The 23,756-nt window shown below is 42.6% G+C and overlaps 1 protein-coding gene across 3 annotated transcripts; it reads left to right on the top strand.

Annotated features, from left to right (window-relative positions):
• The first annotated feature begins 18,315 nt into the window (after window positions 1–18,315).
• LOC147962848 (ABC transporter G family member 1-like) lies at window positions 18,316–22,885 on the top strand. 3 transcript variants are annotated; one of them, XM_087534493.1, is made up of 8 exons: window positions 18,316–18,787; window positions 19,336–19,415; window positions 19,486–19,950; window positions 20,052–20,138; window positions 20,338–20,469; window positions 20,564–20,752; window positions 20,845–20,931; window positions 22,145–22,885. In XM_087534493.1, the coding sequence occupies exons 1-8, from the start codon at window positions 18,415–18,417 to the stop codon at window positions 22,811–22,813; spliced, it is 2,082 nt and encodes a 693-aa protein (XP_087390619.1). In that variant the 5' UTR covers window positions 18,316–18,414; the 3' UTR covers window positions 22,814–22,885. The 3 variants fall into 3 exon arrangements, with proteins under 3 accessions (XP_087390619.1, XP_087390621.1, XP_087390620.1); XM_087534495.1 differs by having other exon boundaries at window positions 22,380–22,482; XM_087534494.1 differs by lacking the exon at window positions 22,145–22,885 and having other exon boundaries at window positions 20,845–20,952.
• The last annotated feature ends 871 nt before the right edge of the window (window positions 22,886–23,756 follow it).

Below are 23,756 nucleotides of genomic sequence, written 5' to 3' on the forward strand. Positions count from 1 at the left end.
AGGGCGTGCAGACTACTGCAGAATCGTGTTGTGTAGAGGCTGCAAATATAGGCTGGTGCTCAGCTCGGTCATAGCGACAAGCACTGGTGAGTCTTTTTGTGTGTGCGTGTGCGTTTGACTAAGTAAGCACTTCTGTTCAATCACAAAAAAAGAAGAAAATAATAGTATAAGTAAGCACTGTGAGTCAAGCACAACGTCCAAACTAGCACGTGGTGTTGAGAGCTTTTCCAGTGGCGATGGTGAAATGCGTCTTGCATAGCACCAGACACATGCAGGTTGTGTTCTGGACTGATGTATTGCGTATTCTAGTTGAGCACCAGAGTGCCAGAGCACGGCAGGCGACCAATGTATTGCAGTTTTGCTCTGGACTGGGTATGCGTGGTGGAAATTGGAGAGTGTGGAGGAAGAAGAACGCCATGGGCGTGAGCGCCAGACACCTGGTTCGCCGGTCGAAATCTCGTCGTCACTGCCCACGACAGACCGGCCTGAAGAGGTCTTTGCCCACGACAGACTGTCCAGAAGAAAATTGCGCATGGCTTCGTCATTTACTCTTGTGTTCCACTTACATTTTCAGAGTAAAACTTATTGTTATATCGAATATCCAATTCTGAGCCCAGGCTCATCTGCACCCGATGCACAGTAAATTTAAAAAAACTAGAAAAATTCAAAAAAAATATTTTTTTTGCATGGAAGATATTTAAATGCGTGAGGTACGTGCCAAATTTCAAAGCATTTGGTCTTCTGAGTAGCTCTCAGAAACAAAACAAAATTGGGTCAAAATAGTGCACAAACAGTAAACTTTTTGATAGATCCGAAATTTTTCTTTTTTGCTGAGAGCTACTTGGACATTCAAATGTTCTGAAATTTGGCACGTGCATCACGCACTCAGGCATCTTTCTCCACAAAAAATCAGAAATTTTTAAATTTATTTAGTATTTTTAATGATGTTTTTGTTCACTCCGGGCTCATTTGAGCATGGGAGCCAATACTCCTCACTCATTGTTATACAGTAGCTTTATTATTTTCTTTATAGATTAAACAATATGAGAGATCCTCGGCTCCCCACCACCTCCCTCCTCCCCAGCCGCCGCCGGCGCGTGCCGCCAGGCAAGGCCCGCGCGGTGCCGGCGGCGGTGGGATTTCTCTCTGGCGGCGGGCGGCTCCTCGGCGCTCTGGATCTGCATGTGGCGGCGGCTGCATGGGGAAAGCTCCTCGGTTCATGGCTGCACGGGGCAACGATGCAGCTCCACTTCCTGCATGGGCGTCCTGCTGTGGCGACTTGATGGTCGGGCGGCACAGCTCTCCCACGACGGCAAGACTGCCCTCTGCTGCTGGATGGGCGCCTTCGTGCGACGCCAGCTTGTCTCTTCTTGTGGCTTGGCTCCGGCTTGCTGCAGGGCATGGAGGCAACGAGGTCGCGGGCTCCAGCGACTCACCGACCCGGCGTGGTTGCTCAATTCAGATCTGGACGGCTTGGTGATGGTGATCCAGATTCGATCGGTCGAGTGAGGTGACTGCAGACTGTGTTGCAGTACCTCTTGCGGCTCCACGGCAACGGTGGTCACCAAGGGATCTTCGGGAGGGTTAATCTCTCTATGTCCAATGGTTGACTTCGGTGGTGAGATCTCCGGGAGGGTTAATCTCTCTATGTCCAATGGTTGTGCAGTGGCGGCGTTCATCGTATGTAGCTGCTGGGATTACGGAAAAGTGGTGGCGACAACAGTTGAGTGACTTCGAAGGTGGTGCTGTGAGCACCCGGTCGCGAGATCCGGGGTGAAAGCCTAGGTTGACCTGAGTTGGTTATACCTGGCAATGGCGATGTTTTTTTACGTCGTTACCTTGTTGAAGGCATTGCTCGAATATGCTTGCACTGATTCTTCAGGGTGAAAACCTAGATTCAGGCCTTGGTGGTTGGATCCGGTGACGGCAACACTTGAGTGTTACTCCCTTCTCGAAGGCGTTACTGTTGAAGAACCTCGTCGTCTGTATGATGTCATGAGATGGTTGGTGCGGATATGGTCGTTGATATAGTTTGCCGATCGTGGATCTGGTCGCTTCGGGTTTTTCTTTTACTCGCCTACACATAGCTTTGGTCTTATATGACTTTGCTATCTCGCGTGTTTTTTGGTGTGCGTGTGTTGGTGTTGGCTGTGTGCATCCTAGTTATGCAGAGGCCGGGTGTGTGTTCTTTGAGTTTGTATCCTCTTGATGCTCCTCTTTGAGCTAATAAAATCCACCCTTTATCGAAAAAAAGGAAATTATAAGTGGATGCTATCTATCTATCTATATCTATATCTATCTATCTATCTATCTATCTATACCTATACTAATTACAGACTCCCAAAAAATTACCACGTTAATTAGAATTTACGAGCCGTTAATCTGATGGGACTAAATTATTACGATGTATATCAACCTGTAAACTCCAAAGCCGAAAAAACACTCGAAAGGCCCAAAATCCTTCTTGGTAGCAAAGAAAATGCAAGAAGAAAAAAAAACTAACTTAATCTAGAGGGGAGCCAGTTATTACGGTTGAGATCTTTCTATAGGTTTTAAATAGTTTTTCCATTAGATTAACCCATGTCTCTATCTAAAGCCAGGTTGAACACATACCCTGTAACAGCTAGGTCCCGCACGGCTCCTAGAGACTTTCTCTCTCTCCTTTTTTCTCTCGTGGAAATCAAAACGGATCTCCTATCGCCTGATCTGCTTCTTTTCGTTCGTGCTATGGTGGCGCAAGGTGGAGATGCAAATCTCTTACTGTTGCTTCCCTCTCGATCTGGTTCAGGGGGGAGTTCTATCATATGGCATCCTCATCTTTCGGCCATACAGGAGCAGCGACATTGGCATCCAGATGCGCAGCAGCTTGGACACGAGTTGAGGATCGTGTGACTCTCTCGGAACACATCCCGCCATGGGAAGTTAACGTGGCCAGCGGATGCACAAGCCTGATCGTTCCTATGACATGTTCTTCTCCTGCTGAAAGCTCTTCTCTTTCCTTGGCGTCATGTCCGAACAGAGACAAGAGATGAACGGCTGCACGTACATGGCAGGAGATGCAGTACTACGCGTAGGTGTAGAAAGGAGCCGGCAGCGACATAGTCGATCGCCATCCCCAGCAAGCAGAAGGCGAATTGTATGGCCCATGAGGCCATGAGGCGTGGAGCTTGCCAGCATGCATGTATGACACGGCTTCTACGAGGCTAGGAAGTTGCCTCCCAGTGCCATGTTGGCGCTGCCTCCTCGCAGCGCCGCTCTTCTTCTTCCTTGCGCTCTCTTCTTCTCATGGTTTTGCCTCACACAAGAACTCATCTGGGGAAAGAAGACAACACAGACACACACACACACACACACACACACACACACACTTCACCAAGGAGCAGCACAAGAGCTTTGCCGAGAGCATCCTCTCCTTGGTGAACACGCAGTGCTACATTTTTCTACAGGCTCTCACCGCCTTCTTTCATTGACTCAAAGTAGAATATATATACAAGGACCAGGCACTCACGCCCATGCATGTACTCACACACAACTTGGGCACCACTACCTGCCAGCTCTCACGCCACGCCCCACATTACTTGCTCCACGACTAACTACATGCGCTAACCACGGCCTAAACTCTATCCATCCATATGGCTCGGGCAGCACATGTGACCAATCCCAACTACATGCATGCATGAACTACTTACTCAACATTCTCTCGGCTAGGACTCAACAAACTCACGCATGCACAGCTACTCCAACAAACTGAGCGATCTGCCGGTTCACCCGACCCAACTTGATGCACTCCGTCACACTCCAGTCTTAAGTCGCGTCTTGCCGCTTCTCGGGACCTTGCCGTATCTCACAGCACCATCAGTATCTCGCCGTGCTCGCCGCATCACACGGCAGCCCGGCATCTCGTCTTCTTCGCGCACAACCAAAGCTGCACTGGCCTACATCACCCTTTTACCATCTAAACTACATGCACATAATAAAACTAAATATGCGGATACATGAATCAAGATTAAACCTAACATGCCATGCGTCCTCTTTCCTGTCCTGCAGGCTCTCTTCCTCCTCCTCCTCCTCCAGTCTTTCACGATCCCAGTCAGTCTCCCCTTTGGCAGCATGGAGTTTTCACCCGGCAGGCTGCACCATGTCATTCCCCGTCTGTGAGATAAGCTTGCGTAAGTGCTTCGCAGCATCGAATCAGCAGTAGTATTTCACGTTCTTAGGTTCAATGGTGTGGCTTGGTTTACGTATGTGTACTGCTTTGACAATGATGACTACAACCAATTGGCCGTATGATCAGCTGCCTGCTCTGTTACAATGAGAAAAAGGCATGAGAGGAGTCCATGCAATTGAAGAAAACATCAAATAGGAAATTTGGGAAAAGCATATATGGAAGTTATTTCCATATCTACTCTTCTGCGCTCCCCTTTTCTCAAAGAAAAAAAACTTTTTTCACTCCGTCTGTGAAATGTCCGTGGGCCATGATGTGGTGTGTTTGTACAACAACGAACAATTTGGCTTTGCTGCATGTCTTGATTAAATTAGCTATTTTTCTATTGAATTAACAATGTTTTAGATGATATGTAGATTAGTTATTTTTCTGGTCTGTTTGTACAACAACGAACACATGCATGTCAGATTTTGATCCATTACTAATGCTCTATGTTTTCAAGGATTTGAATTTGCGAGTATTCGTGATGCCTTCCAAAGGTTCAGTGATTAGCACAATATCACAAGCCTAGGTGTTGCTTCATTTCTATATGTCCATCAGGGGGCGTGTCACGGGACAATGGCACAACAATCAAGGTTTCTTACGGCAGGTGTGCAACATTATCAAAGGAGTTAGGTTTGTTCATAAATGTAACGAAATCAGATCCTTTCCCATATGAAAACTGCGGTGTGTTGTTCTACAGTCTGCCCATTTCCCCAAGTGCATGATCTACATGATTCAGATGTGTGCATGACGATACCTTAGTCAACATATTTTAAGCTTCTTCAGGCTTTAATATAGTTGTTTGTCCAAAAACGTCTTCACGAAATATATAAGTGGCCTTGCATCTTACGATAAATAAAAATAGTCTTTCAAATATATTACCTTCGGTAAAATTGGAATTTCCATTCGGACTAGAAAAATTCTTACATAGATTATTACTTGCACCCTTGGTCTGATGTGTGATCATATATTTTTAAGCTCTGGCCTTTTGTTGTCCAATCATTGGCTCCAATTTTCCCAAACAATCATGGACTCACCAGTACGTGCCTCATAATTACTTTTTCCACACAATAGGACTAGATGTTCCTGATTATAATCTATTCAGTGAAGTTGATTGTCTAATCTTTTATATGTTTAGTTGTTCTACAATGCTCCCCCCTCCCCAGTCGTCAAAATAATCTTTGATACAGAGAGATGTATTTTTGAAGATCAAAGAAAGGTATATTTGTTGATAAAGAAAAACTTTCTAGCCTATCTTCTGATATGCATGTGTCGTTGCCTCTTCTGTCCTGCAAATTATGCTCCGACACTAGAATGAAAGGTAATCCTTTTTCTGTTCTCCATATCGCATAGTTACTGTTGAATAAATTGGTTGTCAATTGCCCATTAGTTTCCTGACAAGAATCCTCAACACTCGACTCCAAAACTACAACATACTAGTAAGGTACACGTGCATTGCACGCATGAGATTTGGCAATCAAATTATGAATACTGTAGTAAATTGTACATGCTTTGCACGCCATTTAAATATATATAAAAAGCATGAGAAAATACATTTGAATATGTATTATCTTTCCTATAGAATCAAATCGGACAAGATACAACTTGGTTCTTACCTCTATAGAATCCAGATTGTTCTAGTCTCTTTTTATTAGAGTATCAGATAAGCATGTGAGTAGATGCTTCTAGAATACATGAGATGGTTGAGTTGGGGGTTCAATTAGAAGTCCACGTGGTAGAATCCTATGAGTTGAAAACTATATCCAACGGATGATAATGCTCGAATTTTCCTTCTCTTGACCGTTGGATGGGCATATCCAATGATCAATATTTGAAGCTATTGGCACACTATAAAGTGGTATAGATAAGAGCTAATTGGTAGAAGCTATTTCTACGTTTTACTTTAGGAGTAGTTGCATGCTGGTACAACTTTTTATGTCTACTTTAGTTTGTTATTACTTGCAGTTACAAAGTTGGGTGAATTGTTCATTTACTACATGGCTTTTGTTTGTCCTTCTAATAAAAGTGTCATGCATTTGGGGGCGATTTAATAGATCTTTTTTCTAATTAGGTTTAGGTTTACAGTTCATCTATACATGTCATTTAAAAAAACAGTAATCTGAGTCTGGTTATCTTTCTTGGTACTATATGGTCCAACTTTGTTCATATTTTATGAAGTGGTGTGCATCTCATGACACCCACATCCACTGTGATGTTTCCCATTTGTATAACAATTTGAAAATTTGGTAATAGTTCCAATTGATCTCTGGGATTACATGAAAATGTAAGTGGCTGCTAATGGTGGATTGAGTTGTACCATATTTGGATGTTGTAGTTTGTATATTTTAGAAAAATGTGTTGGTATTGAAAGTTGTACCAATCTTCTGACTTCATTATGTTTCATAGTTAATTACAACTGCCAGAGCCACCCGAGTTTATGCGAGTCAAATAATGTGGATGAAACGCACCTAGATCATTATGTTTATGATGTCACCGTGTCCCCACCTAACAGCTATTCCACTTGGATAATATATAATGAGTATCCACCAAGAACCTATGTTTTTATGATCTTCAGAAAATCCAAGCAATTGATGGGATCATGTTTATTTACCTCTTAGTTAGAATGACATGACTGTATACATCGTATTGTAGTCCCTGTCTGCCTTCCATAATTATGACCCATATGTTTTGTATGTGGTTGTTTGTAAACATTTTAATAATATATATGTTCCTGCGACTGTATTTGGTTCTGAAACATTACAAACTATATGATTTTGTTTTTCTGCAGAACTCAGTTATATATTTAATATACTTGGGAGAGTTAATGAATGGAGAATTTTCTTCAAAGGTCTAGCGATTTTCAACATTTTGGTTTCTACATGAGCTCTTGGCACATGTCAAAGAAACTATTCATATTATATGGGGTAACAATAACAACAATGTCATGCCTTTAAATACATTCAAATGTTATCTGGGTGCGTGGTTACATGAACAAATTATTATTTTTTAAGTAATAAACTTTCAAGAGTGGAACACCAAGTATCTTACACAAAATGAATCCTTTTCAAATTGATCTACTAAGTCTATACCTACTAATAAAGCAAGGTGCGCGCTTCGCTAAATTTTTCATCCGTTCACCCATATTTTATTTTTGAGATTTGTTTTCTATCCAAGGTGTTACTATTTTTATGGCCCGTTCTAAAAATTATACAAAAAAACGTTTAGAAAAAATGCATGGTCCACATTCGCAGCGTGCACTTGAGCCTGCTCCCGCCCCACAGCAGGTTGGGCCTCAGCCTGCTCTTTGCAGCCCATCTAGGTCCCCGATTGACACCCCACAAATGTGTTAAAAAATAAGGTCCAGGCAGGGATTCAAACTGAAGACCTCTTACTTCATATCATAGGTGATTTAATGCAACAACCAACTAAGACAACTAATTGTTGTGACTAAAACTAGGTTGTATTGTATTTCTATGAATTCGAACTGGATTGGGCCTCGGGCTGCGCTCTGGCTGCTGGGTGAGCTCCACCAGCGCACGTATATATATAGCATCAATGTACAAAAAAAGCATACCACTAAAAAATTATGCCGTGGTAGAAAAAATAGTATGTATTGATGCAGTTGTTGTACTGCTGGGCCTACTCAGCATAAAACCGCTGCAAAAAAGCATAAAATGGCCGCAATAATGGGCCTTCTTTTATGCGTAGCGAGCCACACAACCATATGTTTGATGTTAAATTGTCCCACCTCGCTTCTTTAGACCAACTCTCCAGTTTATATACGTCCGCAGTTGAGTTTGAATATCAGCAAGATCACTAAAATAGACAATCAGGATCGCTGATTAAAGGAATCATGGGCTGTCTTGGAGGGTGTATTAAAGGAATGATGGATAGAGGATTGTGCAATGGAAAGATATTCACGTAGATGCAAGAATGGATTATGGACGTGCACCCTGCATGGGCAGGATTTGTGGGCTGATGTGACGGTGTAATAAAGGAAGGATAGATTGAAGGATTGTGGAATGGAAGGATATTAACATACATGCACAGCATGGATAAGCATGGATCGTGGATGTGATGCAAGGCCCTTCTGGGAAGGAATCGACTATGGAATTAATGGGATTGAGAAATCTATATATCTACCCCTATCGTGAATTTCAAAAAAAAAAATCCACCAATTTCTATAAATGTTCGTCTATTTTAGAATTGTTTGCCCATGCAAAAGAAAATGCTTAAAATCCGTTCGAAATATAAAAAAATGTTCATATATTTTTAAAATGTTTGTAAATAGTAAAAAATATTTTCAAATTTGTAAAAATGTTCACAAATGATTGAAGCTATGTAGATAAACAGTAATACTTCTAAGTCTTTGTGACTATATACCCACGTGGATTTTGAAGAATTAACTGCCGGGGTGGATCGGAATATTATAGTATGTTTTTTTAAAACGTTTCTTAAAATTCAGAATAATTCTTTGAATTACCTAGTTTTTTGACAACCATGATATTTTTTCAGAAATGTGAACATTGCTTCAATTTGTGAATAAATTTTAAAAAAGAAACATCTTTGTGCACCTGTAAACATATTTTCAAAATCATGCGATGAGATGTGAACAAACTGTGGTCATCGCCAGTGAAGATTATGAAAAAAAAAAATCCTCCCATTACAACGCACGGGCACTTTTGCTAGTTACAATCTATATAACTAGCCCGTGCAGTTGCACGGGTTGAGACTAGTGTAGATAATAACTAACGTTGGTTTTTGATCGCTAGAACAAATCATCCAGGAGCTGATGTGCAGAACTTGCATGCAACCAAGCGGGCAGGCTGATTGACTGATGAACAGTAGGCACGACTGCACGTAAAGTTCCCGCCGTACACGTACACGTTAATTTGATGTAGGTAGCTTCTACTCGAGAATGCCAATCTCGACGGAACTCTCGCGTACTTGGTGACCGAAAAACAGATCGGTTTGATGGCTGTGTACTTAGTATTGGTTTTTCACGAGTGCCGATCTCGTGTCGAGCCTGTTCCCTGTTGTAGTTTGCATTGCTTTTTCATGGGTGTGTCTTTACAACGTGGGATGACAGGATATAAACAGCAGCCAGTGTAAATGTATTACTAGCGGGGTGGATGGCACGGCGCACCCCGCTCCCGTGTTGGTGCCCGTAGTTGGTCTGGGTGCTGTTAGACACAGTTTCTATATTACTATCTAATTTTCGCTTGTTCTGGATGCCGGTTGTAAGTTGGTGGTAGCGTTTTTTGGGGTGTTGCTCTTGGACACGCACAACTGGATGTTGTCGACGCTCTAAAACAAGTTAAACAGAGAGTACTCTACGGTATACAACTTTGACACGTAGCCAGCTGGGTATATTGCTTTTACGCTAACATGTAGCGTATAGAACGATTGGCACCCAAGAAAAGAATAAGTAGGCACTGTGAGTCAAGCACAACGTCCAAACTAGCACGTGGAGTCAATAGCTTTTCCAGTGACGATGGTGAAATGCGTCTTGCAGAGCGCCAGACACCTGCAGGTTCTGTTCTTGGCTGATGTATGGTATTGTAGTTGAGCACCAGAGCACGGCAGGCGACCAATGTATTGTAGTTTTGCTCGGGACTGGGTATGCGTGGTGGAAATTGGATAGTGTGGATGAAGAAGAATGCCGTGGGCGTTAGCGCCAGACACCTGGTTCACTCGAAATCTCGTCGCCGCTCTCCTCCGGTTGCCTACGACGGACCGGCCTGAAGAAATTGTGCATGGCTTGATCATTTACTCTTGCGTTTCATTTACATCTTCATAGTAAAATTTTATTGTTATTTTTTCTTTTGAGAAACCTCATTGTACTTTATTCAGACAACGATGATCGAAGGAATAATTACAGGATCATGTGGATTGGCCGGCGCACATATGGTCCTACCCCATTTGTCCGGATCAACATATTTTCGTTTGTCTTTCTTTTCTGTTCCAGTTTTCTTTTGGTCTTATGTAATTATTCGGTTTCATCTGAAATAATATTTTCTTCGGTCTTCATTTTCTTGATGTCTTTTTTTCCCTTTTCTTCTTTCTTTTTGTTTTACATTTTATCCAAAAAAATCCTTTTATTTTTTCCTTATTCAAAATTACGTAAACTTTCTAAATAAATTTCTTGTATTCATGAATATTTTATTTTATATATACTTACCTATTATTTTCTAAGTATATGTAAACTGTTTAGTATGTGAAGATAACATTTTATGTACATGAACAAACATATAGATGAACATTTTAGTTCTTATATACGAATTGTTTTTTAAAAGTAAAAATATTAATAGATGAATATAATTTTTTATATGCATGAAATTTTAAATACATGTTGAAGTTTTAATATTATATATTTGATGTTTTTAGATCCCATGAATACATCGATAAAAGAACATAACATTGCATGGATATTGACGCCCATATCACAACACTCAAATACATATAAAAATAGCCACTAATTCTAAGTAGAATGAGAATTAGCAAAATCTTCAGCAAAAAAAAGGAGAATTATAAAAATTGTTTTTTCTTCGTTTGATGATTTAGTTGGAGCACGGTGTTTCAATGTATGCATATGATATGGTGTGCATTAGTTTTCATAAAAGTCAAACTTCACAATCTTTGACCAAATTAATAGATGGGCCGGCCCTACTGCTGCTACTACAATGAAAACGTCCTTTATATGTCCTTTCCTCCTTGCTATCCTTGAGGGGCCGGACATGCTAAAACAAGGTATAATCTGCAAGATTGGCAATGGTCAGAACACTGACATTAGGGCCGAGGCCAATCACATCTCTCATACCGAACCGAGGAAGGATTTCTTATCTATTGCTACCGGTTAATGCATCATGGAATGTTGAAATAGTTTGGTCAATCTTTTTACCTATCGATGCAGAAGCAATACTAAGAGTACCGGAATGTACTCGCAATACCATGGATTTTTGGGCCTGGGCTCCGTACAAGAAGGGGTGATTTACCATGAGTTCGGCTTATAGGTTCATGCTCAAGACCAAGCATCAGCGAGACAGCTGGCTTGAGGAGAGAAGCGGATCATCTACAGATGAAAAAGAAGGAAAAAATCTCGGGCGTCTCAATGAAAACTCACGATCCCGTCAAAGATCAAGGTTTTCATGTGGAGGCTAGCTTGGCATTCACTTCTGACGACAGATGTACTGCACAATAGGAATACATCAGTTCAAAATGCATGCCCCCTATGTGGTTGCGAGGATTCTTGGAGGCATGCGCTTATGTCATGCACTAGTTAAGATGCATATGGGCTCCTTCTGATGATGATCTTGTTTCACAGATAACGGTAAACAATGAACCAAGTGCAAAGAATTGGATGTTCGAGTTGTATGATACCATGAGTGATGACATGTTCACGAAGATGGTGGTGACACTTTGGTCAGTTTGGTATGCTCGACAGAAAGCTATCCATGAGGCTGTGTTTCAGAGCCCTTTCCGAACTATTGCTTTTGTGAACTCCTATATCAACGAGCTCAAGCAAATACCGAAGGTTGCAGGATAGTAGACATCCACCCCAACTAACGAGGAAGTTGCAGAACGGTGGCTCCCTCCACCACAAAAAATGTTCAAAATAAATGCAGATGGAGCGGTTGCACGGAATAGACATGGGTGTGTAGTTGCGGCAGTCTGTCGTGACCATAATGGTTTATATTTTGGGTCATCCGCAGTGGTGTTTCAAGGAGTTAATGATCGGATGGAAACATTCGCATGCATTGAGTCTCTCACACTTGTGGAAGAGCTCAGCATTCATAATATCGTGGTGGCATCGGATTGCCAGGGAGTGGTCAATGACATCAACCAGGGGACAGGAGGTCTTCACACTACTATCATACATGAAATAATGAGTCACAAAGCTAGTTTTCAGTTTTGTAATTTCATCCACGAGCGTAGAAACTTTAATTATGAGGCTCATATTCTCGTCTAGTTCTTGTAACCTAAGAATAGGTAGACATGTTTGGTTGGGAAACCCTCATGACCCAACTAGTGTACCTATGAATATTGCTTTGAATGAATAAAGCTTGGCCAGTTTCTAAAAAAACTGTCCTTTCCTCCACGTGCAAAGTAACTTGATTTTTTATGCAGAAAATAAATAAATTGATTGTTATCCCGCCATGTGGCTCCGCAAGACCTGGAAGTTGGAATCGAAATTATATTCTTATTAGTACACTGATATTACATTCATTTAATTCACACGTGACTGAGAATCATGGTGAAATGGAAACACGTCTCATATTAGTACACTTATGTTGGCGCTGCTCCGCTCCTTCTTCTACCTCACAATCTCTCTACTCTCTTGTTTCTCTTGAACACACACGCACACATGTGAAAGCTCAAGAAAACACACACACACACACACCTATATATATATATATATATATATATATATATATATATATATATATAGGAAAATGGGTTAGTACTCCTAGGAGTATGTGCTCCCACCTCCATGCACCATCCCATCTTATCCAGACTATTTCATGCTTTTAATAATTAAATTGAATTACGTATGGATAATCACGTGGTAGTTCAAAATCGCTTAAACAGAATCCTTGTTTTTAGGGATAAACAAAACGACACCCCCACTTGCGTGAAAAACCCCAGCGTCATTTGTTACAGCCCAAACGTCGTACGGCTCTCGTCAAGCTCCGCCGCCGCCAGCATCGACGACTGCGAATGATGGTGACAATCGTCGTCCCCGTATATACCCAGCAGGTCTCCGGCATCTAGATCAAGCACTCTCCTTCGGCGCTACTCCACCTGGTAGAATTGGCCAGATCTCAAACCGGGTACGCTGCACTTACGTCCAAGTATCACCATTGTTTTTCCCGTACAGGTAATTAGTGGACGGGAGGTAATTGGAGGAAGGGTATGCAACTATCAAGTTGTGTTCAGGTATATGTACAAGATGATGTAGGTGCGTCAAGCTTTCTTACTGTATTTTTTCTCCAGTTGCTTGTTGTAGTTCACAATAATGAAGTCAGCGGGGCTTCTCAACGAGGAAGAGGAGATGAGGCTAGCCGGCGGCTCAACAAGACGGCTCGACCATGCATGCATGCAGATGTGATGCGTCGCGATGGCTCGACGATGTAGACTAATGCATCCGGCGACGGGTTGACAACGTTTTCCGTGACAACAGACAACTCCATCGTAGTTAGCGTTTTGGTCGCTCACAGTCAAGTTACTTCATCCATGGTGTGGCCATAGATCCAATTGGACATGGATGTGGCATAGTCGAGCTTTCTTTGCACTAGTCTTCTGCGGACCCAACATGCGCGGACGTGTTGTCAGGGTGCGGAATACGTAAATCAATCTGCATCCAACTATCCAACATGTATATACTTTCTTATGGATAGCACGTGCTTCTTTTTGGGTAGCTTATATACTCCTTTGATCTGTACAAGATATACTTCATGCCAAAAATTTCAAGTATAAAGTCCATAAGGAAACAAGTACGTACATACTCTTAATGTACGTCAATGATGCCTCTTTCACATAATAAATAATGTTCGCTGCAAAAGAAACATACTAAATAATGATGCCTCATTTTTGGATGCTTGGCACATACCACTTAAATAAAAAAGTATATGCGAAGAAAATGCAGTATATACTACCTATGAAAAATCAGTACATACATACCCATTCATTAAAGATGTACATACTAATTTGGATGTTTAATATATACCACCAAAAAATCTGTATATACTACTTTAAAAAATAGGTGGTATTATATACCTCACATACACCATTTTAAAATATAGTACATACCCCTTTAAAGAGAAGTATATCTCATTAGAGAAAAGAACCATATACTCCTTCCCAACAATCAGTTATCATCTTTGCAAAGGAAAAAAAATCAGATATCAATATATACTGATCAATATTGCATGTTTCATACGAAGGATACTCCACCATAAACATACGGTAGTATATACTATGAGAATAGTAGTATATACTCCATTCAAAAAACAGATATGTATATACTCCTTTGAAACAATCAGTAAGTATGTAGACGTTTTTACATAACCCCATGTCCAGATGCCAATAAATAATTAATTCAAACTTGAATTGCATGGTTCAGTCTAATCTCTTGTTAGCTACGCATGCATGGGGGAGTTCTGGCGGGCTGGTTGTTAGATCTGTTCGGCCACCATTTGAGGAATTGGGTATAATAAAAAAACTAATGGTGGGAGTACATATCCCTGGGAGTATATATATAGATATAGATATAGGAAAATGGTTGTGTACTTCTGGGAGTACATACTCTCGCTCTTCATATACCACATAGATGAATCTTTTATAGCTTATTATTATTTTTAATATACTTCACTAATAATTACTAGATATCCCTAAAATGGATTTCATGAAAAAAATCATGCGTGCCTCATATTTTCAAAGGTTTACGTATATACTGATTTATTTGTACGTGAAAAAGGTATATTGCAAAAAGTAGGTTGTAAATGATATTTTTTTCAACAAAACTTGTATTGAGGTATCTTAGAATATTTAATGAAGTATATTGAGAATGATAAGGGGTATAATCAATGCATATACGAGATATATTGAAGATGGGAGTACATACTCTTAAGAGTACAGAAAATGAGTCATATATATATATATATATATATATATATATATATATATATATATAATGTTACTATTCACCATCCAGGGTGCAGAATAAGTTATTCTTCACCCGATGTAATTTTACGATCATTTCATAATTAAATTACGTTTATATTTCAAATAGTTACATTTCTACTGATTCACTATGTAAAATTTGGCATAAGAAAATAAAAATATAGGTCATAAAATAAGAAAATTTGCAGTTTATGTGTATTTTACACTATATTTTTACGTTTGTAATTTTACATAACATAAAATATTTTTTATTATGATTATATATTTTCTTACGGTCTCTTTTTACGTTAGAAATAAGACAAAACTTACGGAACGTAAAATTACGGTGCACTGATGGCAAAATAGAGGGGGGTGAAGAATAACTATTTCCTCACCCAGGATGACGAATAGTCAATCCCTATATATATATATATATATATATATATATATATATATATATATATATATATATATATATATATATATATATATATAGACACACACACACGTATATACCAGGAAAAAAAGCCAACTTGCTTTGCGAGAGGCTCTCCTCCTTGGTCACATAAGTGCTACATCTTTTCAACTAGCCCTCACGGCCTCTTTCTCATTGACTGAAAGTAGCATATATATACAAAGGACGAAGCATTCGTGCCCATGTACTCACGCACAACCTGGGCGTCGCAACCGGCCACTAACCCAACTAATCCATGCACTCAGAAAAAGGGTTTCCCCCGCTTTATAAATAAAGCACCAACACTTACATCCAAGTAACCGATACAAACGCACGCCACACAACCCAAGGCAAGATACAAGAATGCCGGGCACCGACACACAACTTCAACGACTACCAAGAATCAACAGAAATGAGCAAAAAGAACCACCTGTAGCCGACAGAGACCACCATCAAGATGACAGATCGTCCGGGAAGAAGTGCAACGGTCCACGCCGGACCGAGGGTTCCAAGACGATGCCTCCAAAAGGGCACGACCACGGATCGTCGCCATCGTCCGATCCAAAGATCAGGTTTTCACCCGGAACACGACGGAGCCTGCAGGAAGAAACACGACATCCGCGGACGCCGCCACCGTCGACCCGTGTATGGACAGGTAAGTGATGAACCCCGGTGCTCCACCCTACCACTGCATCCTCGGTCCGCCAACCACCTGCAACCATGCCACCCAAGCGGCCGTGGTTGCACGCCCGCATCCGAGTCGCACCGTCCGCCTACGACCCACGCGACTCCCACCGCCAGGGCCGCCGCCCCGCCACCGGACCACCCCGAGAAGCCCCAAAGGTCACGTCTTGGACAAGTTCCATGAGCCCAACCACCTCAGAACCGCCGGTGACCACTGCCTCAAGGGAACCGAGCCCAGATGGCCGGGGGAAGGGGGAGGAGGAGGAGCGCCCTATGGCCACGACCGGCATCACTGCGCCGGCGCCGGGGAATGCAACGGCGCACCCGTCTCCCCTACCAGCTCCCCCCCTCCCGAGACCCTGTCTCGCCCCCGAAGCCGAATGCCCAGATCTGCAAGAGAGCGCCGGTCACCGCCCGCTGCCGAGGAGGAGGGCGCACGGAACCGCCGAGCCATAGCCATGAGAGGTCACCGGGGAGGCCTTCCCGCGCCGAGCGCCGCTGTCCAGCCGCAAGGGCCCGGCTGGACAGGGGCCGCCCACCTCCACCGCTGTCGCGCCACCCCTCCACCTGAGATCCATGGCGAGAAGGGCCGCCGAGGCGCTGCTATGAAGCAGCCGCCGCCGCCACCCGCCGGCCTGCACCACCACCATGCCGCCTGTCGCTCGATGCCACGCCGCCGTCGCTGGCCTACTCCGGAGCGCCGCCGCACCGCTACGCCCGGCACGAGCGCAGCATCCCCACCGGCGAGTTCAGGCCCGTGCCGCACCCCCCGCGCAAGGAGACGAGATGGCCCCGCCGCCGCCGGCGACGACCGGGCTTCGCCCGCTCGTGCCCCTTGGCGGCGGCGAGGGAGGAGAGAGAGAAGGGGGGTGGGGGGGCGGTGACGGCGGCGCTAGGGTTGTCCCCCGGACGCCCGAGGGAGCATCGCGGGAGGGGAGGGGAGGGGAGTTTCCTGAGCATATCTCCTAATCCATGCACTAACTAACCTAGCTACATGCAAGCCCACGTACAACTTATTTGAACGGCCACACGACCTGGCACACTGATGCTTCTGGGCTCCAACGTAGTCATCTGTCCAACCAGCCGGTCTTGCTTCAGCCCGTCCAAGCGCTTGGCCACTCACACGACTTTGCCGCCACACGCAGCACCGCAACCTCATGCTGCCGTTGGCATCCCAACTTCTCTGAAGCTTCGCCGGACTAGCTACTTCCTAGACTTGCTACATGCATAACGAAAAGCAAACTATGCAGATACATGAATCAAGATTAAAGCTAACAACTGATAGTACCATCACAGTGCTCCCGAGGAGGCAAGACCCCTTCCTATCGTGTGCCAGTTCCCTGCATTTCTCTGTCGAGACTCACGTTGCTCGGACTAGACTTTTCTACTCCTGCTTGAGTGCAGCATGGAGAGGGAACGACAGAAATTAAGAGGGGCATGGCCAAATTACCGGTGACCACATTTTTGGAAAGAGAGGAGCAGAAATTTAGACGGAGACCTGTGTGGTATCCATGCATTCCTTGGAACATTTTTTTTTTTGGAGAAATCAGCCTCCAAAGTTTTGCACGTACGTACATCAGCTCCTGGGTGATTTGTTCGAGCGGTCAAAAACCAACATTAGCTATTATCTTTAGCTTGAAAAATCATCTTATATTCAAAGGAAATAGGTAGCATCCACTCATAATTCCCTAGTACTGGCAAAGTCATGACCTCTCACATTGTTTAACCTATATAGAGCAAATAATAAAGCTAGTGTAAAACAACAAATTTTACTCTGAAGATATAAGTGAAACACAAGTAAATGATGAAGCCGCGTACAATTTTCTTCAGGCCGGTCCGTCGCGGGCAAAGACCTCTTCAGGCCGGTCCGTCGTGGGCATCCGGAGGAGAGCAACGAGGAGATTTCGACCGGTGAACCGGGTGTCTGGCGCTCGCGCCCATGGCGTTCTTCTTCCTCCACACTCTGCAATTTCCACCACGCATACCTAGTCCAGAGCAAAACTACAATACATTGGTCGCCTGCCGTGCTCTGGCGCTCTGGTGCTCAACTACAATACACAATACATCAGTCCAGAACACAACGTGCAGATGTCTGGTGCTCTGCAAGACGCATCTCACCATCGCCACTGGAAAAGTTCTTGACTCCACGTGGTAGTTTGGACGTTGTGCTTGACTCACAGTGCTTACTTTTACTATTCCTTTTTTTTAACAGAAGTGCTTACTTAGTGACACACACACACACACAGGCACGACAAAAGGCACTATTTATATCACCATTGGTTGAGCCCAAGCGTAAAGGCCTAAACACATAGGCATAAGGGTTTGAATCCTCTAGATAGAAACAAAGGGAAGAAGCTTGCGGCAGTAGGACCCGTTGTACAAGCAGGGAGTATCTTTCAGCATCAGCATGGCGACCTCGCTGCTACCACGCTGGGCACCGACGCCGAGCCAGTCACAGCCGCGGTGGGGTCCTTCAGCTGCCACCGTCACAGGGGAGCTAGAGCCGCCGGAACCACCGGCCGCCGAGGTGGAAAGCGCCATGGGTAGCAGCCGCGGAATTCATTCCGAGTTTTACGACATCGATCATCGTGAAGGCCGCCCGGAGGACGCCGCTCGCTATGGCAGCGTGTGCATAACGTGGGAGGACGTGTGGGTGACGGCGGTCGACGGCAGGGCCACCATTCTACACGGCGTCAGCGGCAGCGCGCGACCCGGCCAAGTGCTGGCCATCATGGGACCCTCCGGGTGTGGCAAGACCACACTGCTCGACACCTTGGCCGGTAACCCTATTTATTGCTAGATTTGGCACACTCACTTACAGTTGCTAACATATTAATATTGCAGCAGAAATTCAGCTAAAAATTTCTGCTAGAAGCCTTAAACATGTCCGTTGATCCGAATAGTATATCCAAGCTGCTACCAGTAATTAACATGTCAAATAGTACAGTTTACCTTGTGTTTTATAGTTTCAAAAGAGCGACGTGTTCACGTTCCCATAAGGTTGCCTCCCCCCCCCCCCCCCCCCCACACACACACCTTGACATGAATTCTAAGATATAATATGCGCCAGCGGTCACTTAACATGCCTGAATCAATATTCATGGATATATGAGTGACATACTTGACATCGGAATGTAAAAACATATTGAAACAGAGAAGTTGCAAACAGAAAACAGAATGCCTTCTTGAAAACAAAAAATATTCTTCTGATTAATTCTCAAACCTAACTGACATTCAATTGCAATTTTTGGAACTTTAACATATTGCCAGTTCTATTAGAGATTCTGTTTTATTAATAGGAGCTGTCTCGATCAATGTATATACACAGGGAGACTGGACAAGAACCTGAGAAGTAAAGGAGATATTCGGATAAATGGCCAGAGACAGAGGCTCACCTTCGGAACCTCGGTAAGATTTTAACCTTAATTTCAAATGCACAATAAGAAGATAGATTAATAACATGAAATGATCAATTCAGGCATATGTGACGCAAGAGAACATGCTGATGGCCACACTCACGGTGCGTGAGGCCATCTACTACTCGGCACAGATCCAGCTGTCTGACACCATGCTGCTTGACGATAAGCTGGCCCGCGCCGATGAAGCCATCCAGGAGATGGGGCTCACCAGCGCCCTGGAGACGCGCATCGGCGGGCGCAATACTAAGGGCATCAGCGGCGGGCAGCGGAAGCGTCTGAGCATCTGCCTCGAGATCCTCACGAGGCCTCGGCTGCTATTCCTGGACGAGCCTACCAGCGGGCTAGACAGCGCCGCCTCCTTCCATGTGATGAACCGCATAGCCGACCTCGCTGCCAGGGAGGGCATGACCATTGTGGCTGTAGTGCACCAGCCATGCAACGAGGTTTTCGAGATCTTTCATGGCCTCTGCTTGCTTGCCTCCGGACAGACAATTTACTTTGGCCCGGCCACCAATGCCAATGAGGTAATTGACGTCTTCCTTTCCTTTTGTACTACTACGATGAGACGGATGATTATAAATTCAGTTTGCTAAGAATTTTCATGCACAATACATTATATTTGCAGTTCTTCGCATCAAATGGCTACCCTTGCCCACCAATGAGAAATCCTTCAGATCATTTCCTGAGGACAATCAACAGAGATTTTGAATTGGTATGTAAGATTTATACAATCATCCACTTATTATGCTTCAATCATTAAAGGTATGGAATTAGGGAAATATATATTTAAATTAGAATGAAATACTTGTCCATATAGGCCTACTACCGCGTCGTGCATGATACTATAGTATGACTGAGATAATTTAATTCATGCAAAACAACATTTTATTGACATGGTAATTAACATACAGGAAAGTGGAGAAAGAACAATATCGTCCAAGCCATCTCCAGCAGATGAAGCAATAGAAGTTCTGGTAAATGCCTACAAATCCTCCAATACTTCTGAAAATGCCAAAAAGGAAATGCACGACATAAATGAAACGGTTAGTGTTATTCGGTATTTAATTTGTTTAAACTTTTCATGGATATGTTATCTACGTGAGATGAGATATGATATTATTTGGCTTGCTAACCCAGGGCGGAGTGATGATCAGAAGAAACCAAGCCAGTTTTGTGACAAAGGTGTTTGTACTCACCAGAAGATCGTTCGTGAACATGTACAGAGACGTCGGATACTACTGGCTACGTCTTGGCATCTATATTTCCATTAGTCTATGCCTTGGTACCATATATTACAATTTTGGATATGGATACGATTCTATTCGTGTAAGTTAATGATTAGATCTTGTGTTATTGTTGTCACATATGCACTAGGCTAATTGGAAAAGCGACTAAAGTTTATTGCTCCGCTGTTTCAGTCCAGATCATCAATGCTAATGTTCACCAGCGGCCTTCTAACATTAATGGCAATTGGAGGATTCCCTTCCTTTGTGGAGGAGATGAAGGTATCAACCTTTTATGTTTAACTCTATATATATGACACCAATTTTGTGCAGGAAGAAAATAGGAAAACACTGATGGTTTAGTAAATTTGACTGTGCAAAAACATCACAGGCTGGTATAATGGATAAAAACTTATCAACCTAGTTTGATCAGGAAGTGACATATAAAATTACGTCAACCACAGTAACCTAGTAGGAGTGATTTCCAGAATTAATAAAATATCCTAGATTTATTTACTTCTTGGCGTCCAAAACGAAGTTGTTGAATGTCAATCAGGTTTTTCAAATAGTAGGTTAATCATCTGATTTATTGCTATCTACATACCCAGTATATTACTTTATTAATTGTGAAGCTGGCACAAGACAAATACAAAAATATGTATTATATGGACTCAAGTGAAGTCGAGCGTGAAATTACCTACCAACATATCTGAAATACATTAATAGAAAAATGCCCAAGTAGAAAATTGCAAATTTGCCTGCTCTACATTGTATATTATCATAGAATCTTATATTTGACTAAAATAAAAAAAGAACTACCCTGGAATTCACTAATATATATATATAGGTTATATGTGTTTACTTTGTTGTCACCAAAAGTTTGGTTCTGATTTTCTAGCTGTTACTCTGGGATTTTTACCCTTTTTAATTAACTGTATGAGGCGGCAGATGTTTCTACCCAGCAACATAAATGTAATGGCACATGCTATTTATATCCCCATATAAGTCGCATATCTTTTACAACAAATCATATATACCTAAATAGTTGATCCCCACTATCTCAATTCTCTTAACATGGATATATGCCAGTCAACACCCACATTATCAATCTAACTAATTATATCTTTCTTAACATGCATGAAAAACAACATTTATATTTTCTCTAAACATGCACATATCCCAATGTGCCACCTCATCAATCACACTAATTTTATCTCTCTTAGCATGCGTGAGAAATTCTACTTATGTTCTATATATAACTATATAATATCAAATATAATATATAAATCTATTTTATTTTCACTCAAAACATAATGCATCAAATCCCCGCAGCAATGTGCGGGTTATCGTCGAGTTAGATATAGTTTTCCAAGTAGCATTCAAAGTTTCTCACTACTTGAGGTGAGGAGTTCATGAAAGCGATGTGCACATTCATTAAATAGTATAAAATTGAATTGGGTTCCTCTCACTTGTAGTCTTGTTTATGGTACCCCAGATATTCAGGAGAGAGCGGCTAAACGGGCATTATGGTGTATCAGCATTTGTAATCTCCAATTGGTTGTCAGCCACACCATATCTTTTCCTTATTGCTGTATTACCTGGTGCAATAGCCTACTACCTGTCTGGTCTAAAGAGAAGAGCAGACCATTTCGTATATTTTACGCTTGTCCTTTGTTCGTGCACAATGCTAGTTGAAGGCCTTATGATGACCGTAGCTGCTATTGTGCCAGATTTTCTGATGGGCATCATCACAGGTGCTGGAATACAAGTTATCATGTTGCTCAATTGTGGGTTCTTCCAAATACCTAGTAAACTGCCAAAGATAGTATGGAAGTACCCAATGTTCTACATATCTTTCCAGAAGTATGCACTTCAGGGATTTTACAAGAATGAGTTCTTAGGTTTGGTGTTCCAAAACAACACAGGAGTTGGTGAGAAAACAATAACTGGTGAACAAGTGATAAGTAAGTTTTTTGAGATAGAAATGGGGCACTCAAAATGGGTGGACTTTGCAATTCTATGTGGAATGATTGTAATATATAGGTTGCTCTTTGTAGTGATTATTAAGGTTGTGGACATGTTAAAGCCCATATCCAAGGGTGAATCATTTAGGTGCCCCGCTCATTGTATTTGTGGCATGGAAAAGCCGTGTACTCGCCTTTAATCTCTGTATGAAAATAATATTGTAAGATGATATGGGTACTACTGATGAAATAAAAGGCAAATAAAAGATTTACTGTGACATATCGGATTCATCTTTGTGTAACATTATGAGACCCCCGGTGTTAGGCGAGGAACGATGACCAACTATAGGGGTCAATTCCACCACACCAGGGTGACACCGTCTACCTGATTGTCTGTAACAACAAATTGCTAATTTTTTGTGTCCAATGGTTGTACGCTGGGAGTTAGTGAAGAATTACAGTGGAGATGAAAAGCTTGAGAACTTTGGAGAAATCACAGAAAAATTGGTGCCGTGAAATGTCGAAAAGTCAGGAAAAATTCACACAAAGTCGGAGAGAAATAAGGAAGAGTCCAAGAGAATGTGAAAAAAATTTGTGGATGCCTCTTTTCGACCCTTTGTGGAAAACAACCCTTCTACTCAGCGATCATTCCCAGCCTAGTTTCCTCTAGAATATTAAACATTTCTCCTCTCAAGAGAAACAAATATCAAAGGACGTAAGCACGGATATTTCAAAGGAGAATTAAAGATCATTAAGACTCAGGAAAATCAGACCCGCAACCACAACACTGACCATTATGAGTATGGCTCAAGGGGGCATGACCACATGTGTAACACCCCGTACTTTTTTTGGGTTATATTGTGATCATGATAAAATTATGTGGATCTTCCACCAGAAAAAAATGACATGACAGGACAACCACACTCGCACACGAAAACTGACGAGATGTGGCATACCCTCCTGCATGGCATTCCTCTCTCACCAAGAAGCATGCGGTGGTGTGGAATCTTGTCTCACACCAACAGTGACCTAATAGGCCCAGATCCATTTCTGAAATTATCTTTATTCTCCGACCTTACTATTCGCGTAGGCCTGCTAACCCAAAGATTGTCATAGTACGCGGCACATATCCCTATGAATCAC

The sequence above is a fragment of the Triticum urartu genome, chromosome 7A (genome assembly GCF_056163025.1).
Source record: "Triticum urartu cultivar PI428250 chromosome 7A, HENAU_Tu73, whole genome shotgun sequence".
NCBI classification, from domain to species: Eukaryota; Viridiplantae; Streptophyta; class Magnoliopsida; order Poales; family Poaceae; genus Triticum; species Triticum urartu.

Excerpts from the sequence above, each read along its gene's own strand:
- LOC147962848 (XM_087534493.1), top strand. The coding sequence starts at position 18,415 with ATGGCGACCTCGCTGCTACCACGCTGGGCACCGACGCCGAGCCAGTCA. Across the intron at positions 19,416-19,485 it reads GGCTCACCTTCGGAACCTCG|GCATATGTGACGCAAGAGAA; the intron begins GTAAGATTTTAA and ends TGATCAATTCAG. Across the intron at positions 20,470-20,563 it reads TGCACGACATAAATGAAACG|GGCGGAGTGATGATCAGAAG; the intron begins GTTAGTGTTATT and ends TTGCTAACCCAG.